The sequence below is a fragment of the Barbus barbus genome (assembly GCF_936440315.1).
Source record: "Barbus barbus genome assembly, chromosome: 43".
Lineage (NCBI taxonomy): Eukaryota > Metazoa > Chordata > Actinopteri > Cypriniformes > Cyprinidae > Barbus > Barbus barbus.
Window position 1 is genome coordinate 4807924 of NC_136721.1, and position 14834 is coordinate 4822757.

The window sequence follows — 14834 nt, forward strand, 5'->3', positions numbered from 1 at the left end:
GCTTTTGGCCAAACTCAGCTCTCCCGCCCTCCCCCCTTCCGAGCGTCACCCCCCTGCCACGTCACCCCGTGCTCAACAAGGTGCATGCAAATTCAAGCTAATGACAAATACTCTGGGCTGACATCCACAGCACAGGTTATCTGGCTTTCCGTTCATCTCGCTGGTGTGGATTTCAGCTTATGGGTGTGCACAGATGACCTTCACATAAGAAGTCTTTAACTTAGCTTTAAAAGGTCTACAAAATTGAAATATAAATAAAGTTAAATGAAATAAAAATTACAAATGTGTACATTTTTATTTTTGTATTTTCCTTTTTAACGTTTACACACACACACACACACATATGTGTGTATATATATATATATATATATATACAGTGCCCTCCAAAAGTATTGGAACAGTAAAGACAAAATTGCTCTGTTGGCTGTGGAGTCAAGTCAAATCTCCAGATTTAAATCCGATTGAACATGAATTTCACCAGCTGAAGAGGGGAGTAAAGGCATAAACTCCCCAAAACAACCAACAATTGGAATTGGCTGCATTATAGGCTGGGATAAGCATTTCTAAGGATGAGACCAAGAGTCTGGTGATGTCTATGGGTCACAGACTCACTGCTGTGATTGTGCGCAAGGGATCTGCATCTAAATAATAGCTTTTAATCTTTTATATCTGCCTTATGTTCAACTGTCCCAATGCTCATATCAATGAGTGGGATGAACTCTAAAAGTGCTGTTCTTTTTATTTGGTAAAACATGTATGTGTTGAAACGGCTAATAATAAAATGTGACATTCTGTAGTTTGGTCTCATATTCATCTTTTAATCATATTTGCAAATGTGCAAATAGCCAACAGACTCCGCAGCCAACAGAGCAACTTTGTCTTTACTGTTCCAATACTTATGGAGGGCACTGTATATATACATAGATAAAACTTACTTGTATGTATGTGTGTGTGTGTGTGTGTGTGTGTGTGTGTATACCTTGACCTTTGGCAACTAGCTGATATAAATAACTTTTTATTTTATTTTATTGCAGTCAACATTTATGTTGTTTCAGATAATGAACAACATTTATATTGTTTTAGTTTAGCCATTAGCCAAACAAATGCAGTTATCAGTTTACTCTGGTATGTTGGTTGATTGATTTGTTACCAATAAACAAACATGAATATAACAGCCAAAATATTTATATATAACGAATAAGGATACACATTATATCAGTGACCATATTGGTATGAGACCAATAATAGAATTGTTCATATTCATAATAGAATAGAATTCATAATAGAATTTTTTATTTTTAATAGAATTATTCATATTGGTTTGAAAAGGCTGATAATGGAAGCATATATCAAGATATCATGTTCAAAGTATGCCAGATATCAAAAGTATTATCTAGTGATATCACTATATTGCTTTTGAAGCTCATAAATACAAAGAGTGAATGTTACGTTACTGATACTTTTGAACAGGCAAAACAGGATTTAAAGCATAAGGTATCATATTGGTTATATGCATAACATGAATATTGTATTTATCAGAAGCTTTTAAATTTAAGATTTAATATTTATCAGAATATTTAGATTTAAATTTTTATAAATATTTTGATAACTGAAATCAAATGCTCTAATATAAATGAAATCTTTCATGAAAAATAAATTGTGTTTGATACTGCACCTGCTTTTATCCCCATTAAGAGGTTTTATTTGAAATATGTTGCAGTATGTCATCTGACATAACTGTCATCAATGAAGTCTGGAAGGATATCTTGTCTGTGTGTAACATACTAGTTCAGACATGGTTTACAGTGTTAAGAGTGACATCTGTGTCTATCTTACATCTTTTAAGGTAAGGAGGCTGATGGCGGTGTGCATGCATGCGTCTGTGAGTGGCAGCGTGTTTTCAGTGCTTTGTGGGGCACCCGCAGAGCTCTCTATATCCAACTACACTGTGCCAGACACCCCTCTGGCTGGCCTCCCAACAGTATCCACCCTGCTCCACACAGATGTCCCCACACACACACCCTGACACACCTCACACACTACAGCCCCCTGAGGAGGACAACCTTCACGGCTATACATCAGTTTCAGCCGCCATGGAGATGCGACATCTGTGTGGATCCCCATTCAGTCCCACTGTATATGACTGATCTGTGCTGTGCAACATGATGCAAGTAGGTAACAACACATACTGTAATATCTGCTCTGGAATAGAGGACACAGGACAGTAGGAGAGGGTGGGGGTAAGCTGTGCCACTTTCAGATTGCCCTCTATGGAAGGAGGAATGAGGTAAAACTAATATACTAACTTATATCTAAGGATGTCAGCTATCAACTTAATTTGAAGAAAGCTACTATAAATTAAGCCCACAAAAGATTGTCCAGTGACACAACTTGCCCCACATTAGGGGCAAGTTGAATCACTGGGGGAAATATGAACAATTTTTGTTTCAAATAAAAAAATATATATGAACACAGATGGGGATAAAAAGAGTTTACTAATGCACAATTCCATTGCAAAATCTTATTTTGTAGCTAGCAACAGTTTTATACATTTACAATTCACCAACATCTCTGATATATATTTTTAAACTTGAAAAAATGTGCCACCTGTCATTTAAAAAACTTTGGTGTTAAGGTTTTTAGTTCACTTTTTTCCTCAAACCATATAGTAGCTGTATGTTATGGGTCTTTGCCTAATATATTGTCACATGACCATAATAATGCAGAGTTTACTAGATTACAGAGCTGACACATCTTACCCCACAAGTATATGACTACATAGCAATCACTTTCAGGCCAACTACCTTGAATTCCATTACAACACATTTTCTATTTTAATCAAGCATGCTATGCTGCTTCTGGAAAGCACTTTGACAAGTCAACCTCAAATATTCTCCTGTTTCATGTTGCACCTAATGCAATACTGCATCTAACTGTTAACATCCATCCCAGGTCAGTTGGATAGATTCAGCACAGAGCAACAGTAAATCATATTAGGCAGAGCGACTCACTCGCAAACAGCTCTGTAGAAGATGTTGTGATGATTAAGAAGACACAAAAGCATGGATGTCTTTACAAGTTTATGAAAACACCTCCGCTCCAAACCCCATAGGAAAGCATGGAGCTTTGAGTTTGGGGTGCAAAAAAATCTATTTACACGGAATAACAAAGAAGTAATAATGAAGGAGAGCGATCAAGGGGGAAAAACATATAAATTTTAAGTCATTAATTCCCTCCCTGAACAATGAGAGAGCAATCCACAAGAGGCCCGACGTAAAAGTGTTTGAATTGAAAGTGAAAATGATTAAAGAGCTCTTTTAATGAAGTGTTAATTGCTGTGAGAAGTAGGAAGAAGGTTGGAGGAGACTCACTGCTTTGACAGAGTGAACGCTACAGCAAAAGCCCATTTCTACACTGATAGAAAGCTAAACACCATATGAGAAAATAGTTACTAGATTGGGCAGAGAGGCCAAGGTAAAAGGGTCTTATTCACTTATAAATGTACATAGAAAAGATGCTCATGGAAAATTGGTTTCTCATACATTCAGTTGGCTTTAAATTTGAGTATTCAGAATAAATACACTTTTCTGACAAGGGTTTTACACACAAGACCCATTCATTTTACTGATCAAGGAATAATTCAAGCGAACCAAGGACAGAGCCTTGGTGAACACCAAGTGACAAGAAGTTGGAAAATGGAAACAAGGATGCATCCTAAAAACCTAGGTGAGCTTCTGGATCTCCATGCATCAGTTTAGCCTTAATTCAGAGTAAATGCACTAAGTGCAAACTTTGTTCTGCTGAAAAAAAGGAAAAGTTAAAGTGGACTAAGGACAGAATGCTGCTAAACACCAAAAAACAAAAAGTTGGAAAATGGAAACAAGGATGAATCCTAAAAACCCAGGTGAGCTTCTGAATCTCACTGCTTCGGTAAATAAGTTACTATTCTTGCAGAGGCCTTTCAATTATGAACATCATATTTATACCTCCACCTACAGCTGAATATTCAACATCTCATCATCCTCTCTAAATGAGTCCTATATTGTGTTTCTCATGGGCCTTTTGTGCTGCATAAGATGGCACAGTCTTTCACTTACCCTTATCACAGACACACATTAATGGCCATCAGAGAACTCTGTTCTCTTTGAACGGTTTACGGCGACTAGCCTTTGATCATAAGTAGTGCTCGCTTCACAGAAAGCCTGAAAAGATGTCTCTTTGATATCGCCCCGCGTTTACATATCAATGAGCACCACCGAAGATGGGGGCCTAGGCGACTCTCTTGTGCCACGCTTTTGGGAAATGTGGCTTAGAGGATATGTGCTGACCAGTAAATGCATACATTTGTCAGACAATTTTGTAGATGAGGTTGAGTAGCCACCTTCATCCAGAAGCAAGGACTCGTCAAGTGTTTATCCTCGATAGACCGTGGCTCATTTGACTGTTTTGGAGTGGAGAGCCCCATGTCTTTATGGGCTTTCATTAGACGTCATTTTGAGGCTCATTTGAAATCAATCCCCCTTCGGACCCTCACGCCAGCTCCAGTGTCGGCTGGATGAAAAATGAGGCGGGGCATTGGGGCTTCGGGCGGCCCCCCGTCCGTCCTGCTTGGCCCAGTCCGTTAATACAGCATCATCTGGTCGAACGGACGGGCAATTCCCACATCTCATTACCGACAGGAACTGTGGGTCATTACGCGGGATGGATTCCCATTAGCTGAACTGAGGGTTTGAGACTAAATACAGAAGCTTTGGACACAAGCACATACTCACAAGCACTTTGTTACATACTCCTCAGCCACTCTTAACTTGTGCACACACTTCTGGATGAGAGGAAGGTGAAAATTACTTGAGAGAATTTATCTACTTTGAGCACTACAAGTAGACAGCAGGATTTTGAATGCATTCAAAAAGCATGCACTTATAAGAATAGTTCACCTATTTAAAAAAAATAAAAAAGGTCATTATTTACTTACCCTCAGGTGGTTTCAAAGCCGCACACTGTTATTATTTTTTTTCCAAAATAGTAATGCAGCTTGTGTCTTAGTTGACAGTTCATAGTGACCAGAGGCTATGTGAACTGTTCCTTTAAGTCTGTCCTTTAGGCTAAATCCTTATAAATTATACATGTTTTCCCCAAATGAAATATATACAACATATCTCTCTTATCCCTGAAGAGGAGTTAATTCTCGATGAAACATTAATTCAGGATGACTGTACGGTCATCTGGAAATCAAGGTAACGGAGAGGCAGTCAGGAGTGGGTTGCACCTGCAGGAGTGCAAGGAAGATGCAGGGGCCGTTGAGTGAAGATAATGCAAATCCTTCATATGGTCCGTTGCTATCTGAACCATCTGTTTATATGACAGACTGTGTCCTGATGGACAGAGTAGGTAATCAATGCAGCTCTGCTCCACAGGTTTATGTATGAACGTACAGTGTTCAGCTGGTCAGCTTAATACAAGCTTGAGTGCGTGTATTTGCTTTTACAATTTTAAAATGGGGTATACCTGACATGTTTATTTATGTGAGTATGCCTCCTTGTTTAGTGTGAGCGTAAATATGTCTGTTCAAAAGTGCTCATCTCCGGCAATGGTCAGCAAGCAGCTCCTGTCCCTGTGGGTATGATGATTTATGGAACATTAATTTTGAATGGCTGGATCTGGGCAAATGTTTCAGTCAGAGGACACAGATTGGGGGAGATTTCTGATAAGTCAGCATGGCAGGCGATAGAGACGAATATGATAACATCAGACAGATCACCTAAAAAGCTAATGTATGTATAAAAATTTGTAAAATACCATTTACCTCAAAAACATATTTAAATACTTTTTGCTACACATTAATAATGTGTAACAAAACATGATAATATGATAATGTTAAACAGTATTGACACATTTCAGTTCCTGATTTAAAAATTCTGGCCACATGGGGCAATGTAGACCACTGACTTCTGAATGTCATCTCGCATACGAGATGTTGAACAAGATAGTAGCTGATTAATGACCTACTCTGACCTGTCTGAACTTACTACTCAGGTCAAATGTATCTACAAGTCAAAGATGAATATATTGTGATTTGATTATTTTGTGTATCAAGAGTCAAACTATAACATACAGTAGCCTCTGGAATATGCAAAAATAAAGTTTCTCAAAGATTAACGACTTTTAGAGCAGATCAAGTAAGTGGAAGAGAGAGAAAAAAAAAACCTAATTGAAAGACTGAAATAGGTTCTTCACCTAATTAATTACGTAAGTACCCATTATATTTAAAGCACTACATGTGTTTAGGCAGCAGAGTAGTAAGTAATTTTGTCTTCGTAGTCACTGCATATATTGTAACTATACAGGACACAATTTATTCGTAAATAATATAAACTGGATTCTTAAAGGAGCAGTTGATGGCTAGTTAGTGCAAATACTCCAGATGCATTAAGCCACGGTGCTCATATGGAAGAATTGGGGTTGAGTCTGAGCAGCAACCTGTCAATTTCCTATCATTCTACACTATTTATCAATTTTACTCTCTAATAAAATACAATTTTATAAGATGCACGGTCACCACAAGCCACTATCGGACCACAGACAATCCATAGTCAGTTCCTTAGAATCCCCAAATATGCAAGTGTCCGTTTGAAAAAGAACATCTACAGCCAGGTATCATCCAGACATCCATTTCCACCAAATTCTTTCTTTTTCTAACGAAACCTTGACCCTGCACCCAAGTTCAGAAGGTGAGCTTAACTCTCTCACAGCTGCTCCACTGGAGTGATACAGGAAACCGATACTCCCCCACCTCAGGCACAAGATCAACACTGATCCCTCTTGCTCTCGACATGCTCAATATTTTACATAAAACAAAGGGCTAGCCGAGATCAGATGATGCCATTTATGGGAGCTGAGAGGAGGGCGAAGTGTCTCCGGTTACAGTGGGATTATAGGTAGGAACGGGGAAAGAGTCTTATGGTGAATCTCACAAAAAAAAAAACTGTCAAGAAATATCCTGGTCATATTCTCAATTTCAAATATTACACTTGTTCGGGACTTGTCAAAAAGCCTAGTGAGTTTAACTAGTGCTACATGAGAATCCGAAAGAGATGAGCGAGTGAGGCAGACCTCAGTGGCAACACTAGGACAATCCAGTCTGATTTAATAAGAGTGACAGTTGCTCTCTGATGACAGAAAAGCTCTTGAAAGTATGATGGCAAAATGAAAGGATAGGTGAGAGACAAAGAAAAGAAGAAATAAAAGTGCTGACCGCTTTGGTAGTTAGGGATTTGCAACATACACAACTCTGAGTCCCGCAATCTCTGCATGTGCGCGCTCTCTCTCTCTCTCTCTCTCTCCCTCTCCAGCACACACCTGGTTTTTGCTAACGCGGCAAATCACATGGCTGACAGATTCCCGAGCCCGTTTAAATAATGCATGGGATTTCTCTTTTAACTTGTCAGTCGCCCTACAAAAAATATATATCAGTTCTTTTCTGATGTCATTTGTGACAGTGATTCACCCTGACAGTTCTCCATTAGACCAATGAGTCCATTTTTGTTTGCTCATTCTTCTACCGCCGTTCCGACAAGAAACACATGTTACTCCTTTTTCTTTTACCCTCTCTCTCTCGCCTACTTTTTTCTTGTTAACAGGGGTTTTCAGAGCTGTATTTATATTTAAAGACACAATTTCACAGGAGCCCCCATTAACTCACCCTCCAGTCCTGCTGCAACCGTATTAGCACAAACATTGTTCTCTGCCTAACGCAGAAACGCACACCGGCTGAACAAACTCCGGCGTGCTTTGTGCTACTGGATCAACTCAGGGGGGAAAAAAAGGCAGACTGTCTTTTTCCATGCCAAATACTTCATCAAATGTCTTTGGCCCCTGTCAAACAGGTCGTTACCGCATGTTGTTGCGTTTTTTTATTCTGTGCTCTTTTCTCGCGCTCTGGCGGCGAGGGTGGGGTTAACGTTTGAACAGACTGAGTGAGGGGGGAGATTGAAATCAAGCCTATCTCTGATGACTGCCTGCTGCAGATAGCTCAGGCTTTTTGTGGCACGATCCACACAGTGGAGGAAAAGTCCAGATTAGCCGTTTCCCCTTTGAAGTTCTCCTTCAAAAAAAGCAAAAGGCTCACCACCAACAGTGAGAGGGGAGGGGACCAAAAACACATCTTGCGGGAATGTAAAGAAACAAAAAAGGGACAGGAAAAAGTGCCATCGGGACTTTGAGCAAGCAGTGTCTTGGTGGCGCACGAGAGAGAGCGACGCAAAAGAGAAAGAGTTTAAAGTTGTCAGACTGCTTCAGAGGGTGTTTGTTTAACTTCAGGGATTCAAGATCAGATTCCAAGACACCCCCCCCCCCATCACCACCTCTCAACTCCAAACAATGCGCATCAAACACCAATCCAATGTACTTTGGATTGCTTTTGAGGACTTAAAAAGTCTGGTCAAAAACCCAAATGTCATTTTGGTTCCCCAAAGTTCCTCAGAACTCCATAGCTTTGGCTTGGAGTATCCAATTAAAAATAACAATAAGCAGTGGCACTCGAAATCTGCGCCTGTATCCGTTCTAACAAAATTCTCTTTATTTGTTCATTCAAGACCTCGTGTTGGAATTCTGCGCCTTTTATTTCATCTCTGTGAGCTCTGTGGAGGTCACATTTATGGTAGGACTTTATAAAGTTAAAAGCTCGTGGTCCTTTCCGATTCTACATCCCCTCTTTCTCCCATTTAGTTTCCTGTCATACTGTACTATTTAAATAAAAGAGAAAAATGGCTTACAGGCTTCCATATGTTGTTCCTCTGAAATTATTTCTGGGATTTTTTAAATATTCAGTGCATCCTGGGTACATCTGGGTAATTTTATGCATTCTTGGTATTTGTATTATTGAGTACTGAAAATGAACTTCAGCAGTTGATGATGATGATGATGCGGATCGGATGAGAATGCATATTGAGAAAATGGCTATTGTCAGCTAACTCTATTCAGTAGTTCTTTCTGGAAAATAGACCAAAAATATATCTATAAATATTCTGCCCAATCAAACATTCGTTTTCATCTGACTCCACTTAACCAATCTTTTTTATCTCCAATATTTGTGCACAATTGTCGCATTTCTAGTGGCAGTCGCCTGGAACTTTCGAGTTATTTGCGAAGCAGCCGTTACCGGTTACCCACTATGGTAAAATGAATGAAGAATGAATGAATGTATGAATATATCCACACAAAGCCAATGACTGCCAAAATAAAGCATAGTAGGTTTTCTAGGGCTAATGAATGCAATAATTACACAATTCCTGACATAATTATCCATAACTACCCATTTTACAGAAATCATGTTTAAAGAATAACATTTTAGTGCAAAAATTATCGGTAATTCTCACCTCATGCTCATTTAGTTTAGAATATATATCAAATACAATATCGGATTACTCATCTAGCTGCAAAAGTTCAAATATGTCAAAGGACCACAAGCAGAAATGCGACTTTTTTTCAAATATATATATTTTTCTTTTTTTATGAGATTTATTTTTAATTTTTTTTGCTGACAACTTGTTTTGTTGTTAAATATGTGACATTATGGAAGAAAACGGTTGCAATTCATCTGAAAGAGTTGATCTAGGCTTATCAGATCTGACACCACACAAACAAACGCCTATAGTGCTGGGTCTGTGCTTACTGTGTTTCACGGCCTGGGACTGTTGTTCACTCAGCACGCTGACATCCGCAAACAGGAGTGAAATTTGACTCTGTGTGATTCTCAGTTTCCATTGATGCAGTTCTCTCCATCTCTATCTCTCTCATCATCAACATTAGCTCAATCAGCAGCCAAAGTGCATTAGAGGATGTGTGATTGAGTGCGAGACAGACGTCTTCTCTCCACCCCTGGCACTGGCTCTTCCTCCTCTCTCCTGCTCTCTATTCTCTCGCCATCATCTTTCTGTCACTACACACACTCTGTTTCTCTCCGCATGCATGGACCGAATTCAAAGGTGATTTGTATTCACAATCTCAAGTGCTGATCTACAGTTGGAGCAGCTTTTTTGTGAAGCTTGTTATGAACTGATAGTTCAGTCATTCATTCCAATAGAATGAACCACATCTGAAGTTGCTTTTCCAGAGCAAATAGCAGTAACACTTGTGACTGAACATCATTTGATTTTTACATAACTAAAACGACATTAAAATTCTCCAAACAGCTGACATATATACGTGTCGTGAAGACATTTCATCAGTCGCTTGCACTGAATAGTCTGAATGAAATCTCACTGGTCCAAAATCATATATTACAAATCAGATGTGTTCTGATTGGCTGTGAATTTTAGTGAGTACTGAATGATTACTTGAACTGGAAACTTGTCATGTCATATCTGGTTGGGAAACCACCCTGTTTAAAACATTAATTCTTTAACCAGCCCATATTAACCACTTGGCAACTAACTAAAACCTAATATAATAAAACTAGACAGGACTGAGGACTGAATAACATTTTTCTCCCCCAGTATTCTGCTAAAATGCATACAAAAAATATATATATGAAAACCATTTTATATGATAATATGTAAACTTACACTACCGACCACATTATAATAATTATTACAGAGGCTGGAATAATAATTAAACCAAGGCTGCATTTATTTGATCAAAAATATAGTAAAAACAGTAATATCGTGAAATAGTATTACAATTTAAAATAACAGTTTTTATTTTTATTTTATCGTTTTTATATTTTTGTGGAAATTGTTCAAAGGTTTGGGGTAAGAGAGAGAGAAATAAATACTGTTCATTGCCGAACTTTCTGTTCAAAGAAATTCTGGGGGGGGAAAAAACAGTTTTCTACATTGATAATAAAAACAACCATTATTAATAATTGAGCCAATGACCCATAATAATTGAGTACCAAATCAACATATTCGAATGATTTCTGAAGGATCATGTGGTACTCAAAACTATTAAAATATTAAAATGGAAAACAGTTATTTCACAATATTAATGTATTTTTTATCAAATAAATGTAGACTTGGTAAGCAGAAGAGACTTTCAAAAACTCGCAGTGACTGGTAGTGTATATGACCGTTTTTATATCCCTTTTTTCCCCCTTTATCTTTAAACACATTTGACTGCAGTTTTAAAACCTTTGCAAACTGATATGTGGAGTGCATTGCAGGTATTAATGTCTCCCTCTACATATTCACACACACGCACTGTGTTTCTGTCCACGTATGTGTGTGTTGTTCGTGTATGCAAGCGTTATTGGCCTTGGCAATAACAACGGATGGCATTTGTGTCTGTGCTCACAGTTGTTGTCTGTGATAATAAAGAATGACATTTTACTTTGTGTGTGTGTGTGTGTGTGTGTGTGTGCAGTGATGGTAACATCACAATCTAAATGCACAGTCAGGTGGGGAACATTAAAGACGTCATTAGCCTCAATAAAGCTCAGCAGAAAGGAGAGGGCTGCGTGGGCAAGAACCCATTACCTCAAGTCACGTGCCTGTGCGCGTGCGTGTGTGTGTGTGTGTGTGTGTTGAGGTGATTAGATTGTTGAATGCTTCCTAACGGTGCTCTTTATTTTCATATTGTGAATATCTATAGCCTGCGCTGTAAGTGATTCAAAGCTAGTGAGTCATAAACTGGTCAAAGCTAATGGCTGTGTAGCCCTGTTTTGCTGTTGCAGTGGATTTGATGTGTTTGATTACCAGCTGATGAGCTCAGAAGTGATTCTACTGAACTGTGGCAGGTGCAATAACTCAAACACAAGGCATTTGTGAGAACATAGCGAATCTTCAAACTACAACATTGAAAACTATAAGAGACAGGCTTCAAAAAGTCAATCATGCATTAAAAGTATTTGATAAAACTCATATTAAAGGTTTTCTTGATATATATTAACTCGCATGTGTATGGGGAATGGGAATTGTAATAAATTTAACGACTCGGTTCTGAATTTTCTAAACAATCCTTTTTCATTACCGATTTCATCAGTACGGAGCCCCTAAAGGGACATTGGCAAAAAAATAAAAAATTAAGACTTTCGCGTGCACACGAGAAACTATCGCGTGCTCACGAGAAACTTTCGCGTGCGCACGAGAAACTTTCGCGTACTCACGAGAAAGTATAGTTTCTCGTGAGCACGCGATAGTTTCTCGTGAGCACGCGATAGTTTCTCGTGAGCACGCGAAAGTTTCTCGCGCGCACTCGATAGTTTCTCGTGCGCACGAGAAAGTCTTCATTTTTTTGCCAATGTCCCTTTAGGGGCTCAGTACATCTGTACTTTTTTGAAAAATAAATATTATTACGTCTTTTTTGAAAGCCCCATTGTCAAATTATCAATCATAAATAGTCAATAATAAATTTAAATAAATTATTTTTTTTACTAATTTTGTTTTATATATTGTTTTTGATGGGTTTTTTTTCCTGTTGCTACCGCTGTACTTTTTTTTTACTTTGTATCATTTTTAATGTAAAGCGTTTTGAGAAGTATCTTATAAAGGTGCTATATAAAATAAAATGTATTTATTATTTTATACACAAGGTTCAAGTTTGGGGTTAGTAAGACTTAAACTCTTATACTAACTTATTTTATTTCATTTATTTATTTATAAAAAAAATGTAATATTGTGAAATATTATAACAATTTAAAATACCTGTTTTCTATTTTTGTGTATTTTAAAACGTAATTTCTTCCTGTGATTCCTGTGTTACATAATCTTCAGAAATCAGTGTAATATGCTGATTTTCTTCTTATCAATTTTGAGAACAGTTTTTTTAAACAGTCTTTGATAAAGAGATGTTCAAGAGGACAGGATTTATTTGACTTATTTTGATCATTTTATTGTGCTCTTGGCTAAAAAGAAGAAAAAAATCGTACTGACCCCAAGCTTTTTAACGGTAGTGTATATAATAAAAGGCTTTCATAAGAGAAACATGATTCAGTGCACTTTTAAAGTATATTTGTATGTGTGGGACTGACCTGCACTGGAGTTCAGCTCCTCGTTCTCCGACTCGGTCCCGTTCTGGCTTCCTGCTCCGTGAATGTTGTTCATGGCCATCAGTTTTATTTTCTGGAGTTTCATGGCTTCAGCCATGGCTGCTGCTGTCAGACCTGTGGAGCGCGCACACACACACACACACACACACACACAGAGAGAGTGAGAGGGGTAAGTGTACCTGTAACATACTTGGCCCCTTTTACACCTGGTATAACATCCGTCTCAGGAGATCTGATGTCAAGTAAACAGCCGTCAGAAATCACTGGAAATCACCTGGTCTCATGTAATCAGATTTAGTCAAAGGGAAGCTCACTTACTACGTCAGTGTGTTGATAGAGCACAAAAAGTCACCGATATTGAAAATCCATAGTTTTGCCTGTCCCTAATCAGTACTGGTCGTGACTGCCGCCCACCGGCAGAATGTGGCCCTCTGGAAGAGGAGGGAGGGATCTACTCCCAGAAGGCCCTCTGTTCATGGTCTTGTGCTAGTGTGTGTGTGTGTGTCCGTGTCCCACGAGGATTTCCCAGTGTTACTCACTGTCTCACACACACTTCCCGAACTCAACCCTCCTTTCATCAAGGGCTCCTCAGCCCTGGAAGCCATCATCACTCAGCCCAATTAGGCCCCTAATTAATTCAATTAAATAACGGAGGGATACATTAAGTAATTCATTAAGTGACGATGTGATGCCTTCTCGCACTCCGCTCTCGAAATTTCCCCACAAATCAGGTTGGGAGGAAATGATGGCCCACGTCCTGTGTCTTTTTCCCCAGGTTCAGACAATGGATGTCACCTTGATCTAATTCATTAAAAATGTAGCCTCCAACGGAATACGTGAACTAGTGCAGAAAAGAAGGCCGAAGAAAATTCCTTTATCCTCACTTTCACATGCTCTGCGTAGATTTGGAAACACAGGGCACTTCTGCTCCCAGAGGGCCGTGCAATCCCCCGTCGAGAGCTTACGGCTGAAAATTAACAACGACACGACTGCTTTTGCTTTCTGCAACAGACGGCAAGCCAAATAAACTAGCAAATTATTCATACTTAGAAAAATACAAGTTGTGGATATGCTGGACTGGAGTGGAAGAAGAGATAAATGAAAAAAAGACAAGAATCTGAGTGTATTTTTTTTTTTGCCCTGTCTATAGTAAAATCAGGCAAAAGTGGCAAAAAAAAAAAAAAAAAAAACTATCAACAAAATAGCAACAATTATTGCTCAATAACAAGTAACTGATAACAAATATAAACAATATAGTACTATATAGGGTTAGGGTTAACCTAATATATATATACTTTTTAGTATAATTATTCATTATTAGCAATATTATTCACTGATTATTATAACATTTGTATTTTAATATTATTACTTTTATTATTATTATTATTGATAATTTACAATGTACAATATTATCAATTATTAAACTAATAAAATAATACATATATATGTATATGTATATATATATATATATACTCACACACACGCACAAAAGGGAATATATATATATATATATATATATTTCAAAATGGTACTACGTGTAATGACTACAGAAGGATAAAGCGAACACTGCTTTTATCGGTTAGTGGGAAGATTTCGTGGAAGGGTCCTTCTGAGTTTTGTTTCTGGAAAATGTAGGAGCGCTGAAGAGGTGGAGAAGCATCAGATCATTTCCTGTGAGGTCCAAATAAACTGCGCAAACGAAACACGATCGTTTATACAGAATAAAAAGCGTAGAAAAATAAAGGAAAAAAGCCCTCACAACTGGTGCATTGTCTCAGCACACACACTATAAGCCCCCTCCCGCCTCCCGATACTATGTCAAGGAGAAGCCCCGAGATCAAACGGCATA

General features: G+C 38.3%; 1 protein-coding gene across 2 annotated transcripts in view; it reads right to left on the reverse strand.

Moving 5' to 3' along the window:
• The window catches only part of LOC306862092 (dachshund homolog 2-like), a 144796-nt gene that overhangs the window by 36384 nt on the left and 93578 nt on the right, over positions 1 to 14834 (reverse strand). For both annotated transcript variants that reach the window (XM_079404722.1, XM_079404723.1), the window contains exon 3: positions 12968 to 13099. In XM_079404722.1, coding sequence (XP_079260848.1) covers positions 12968 to 13099 — 132 coding nt within the window. The remainder of the gene's footprint in view (positions 1 to 12967; positions 13100 to 14834) is intronic.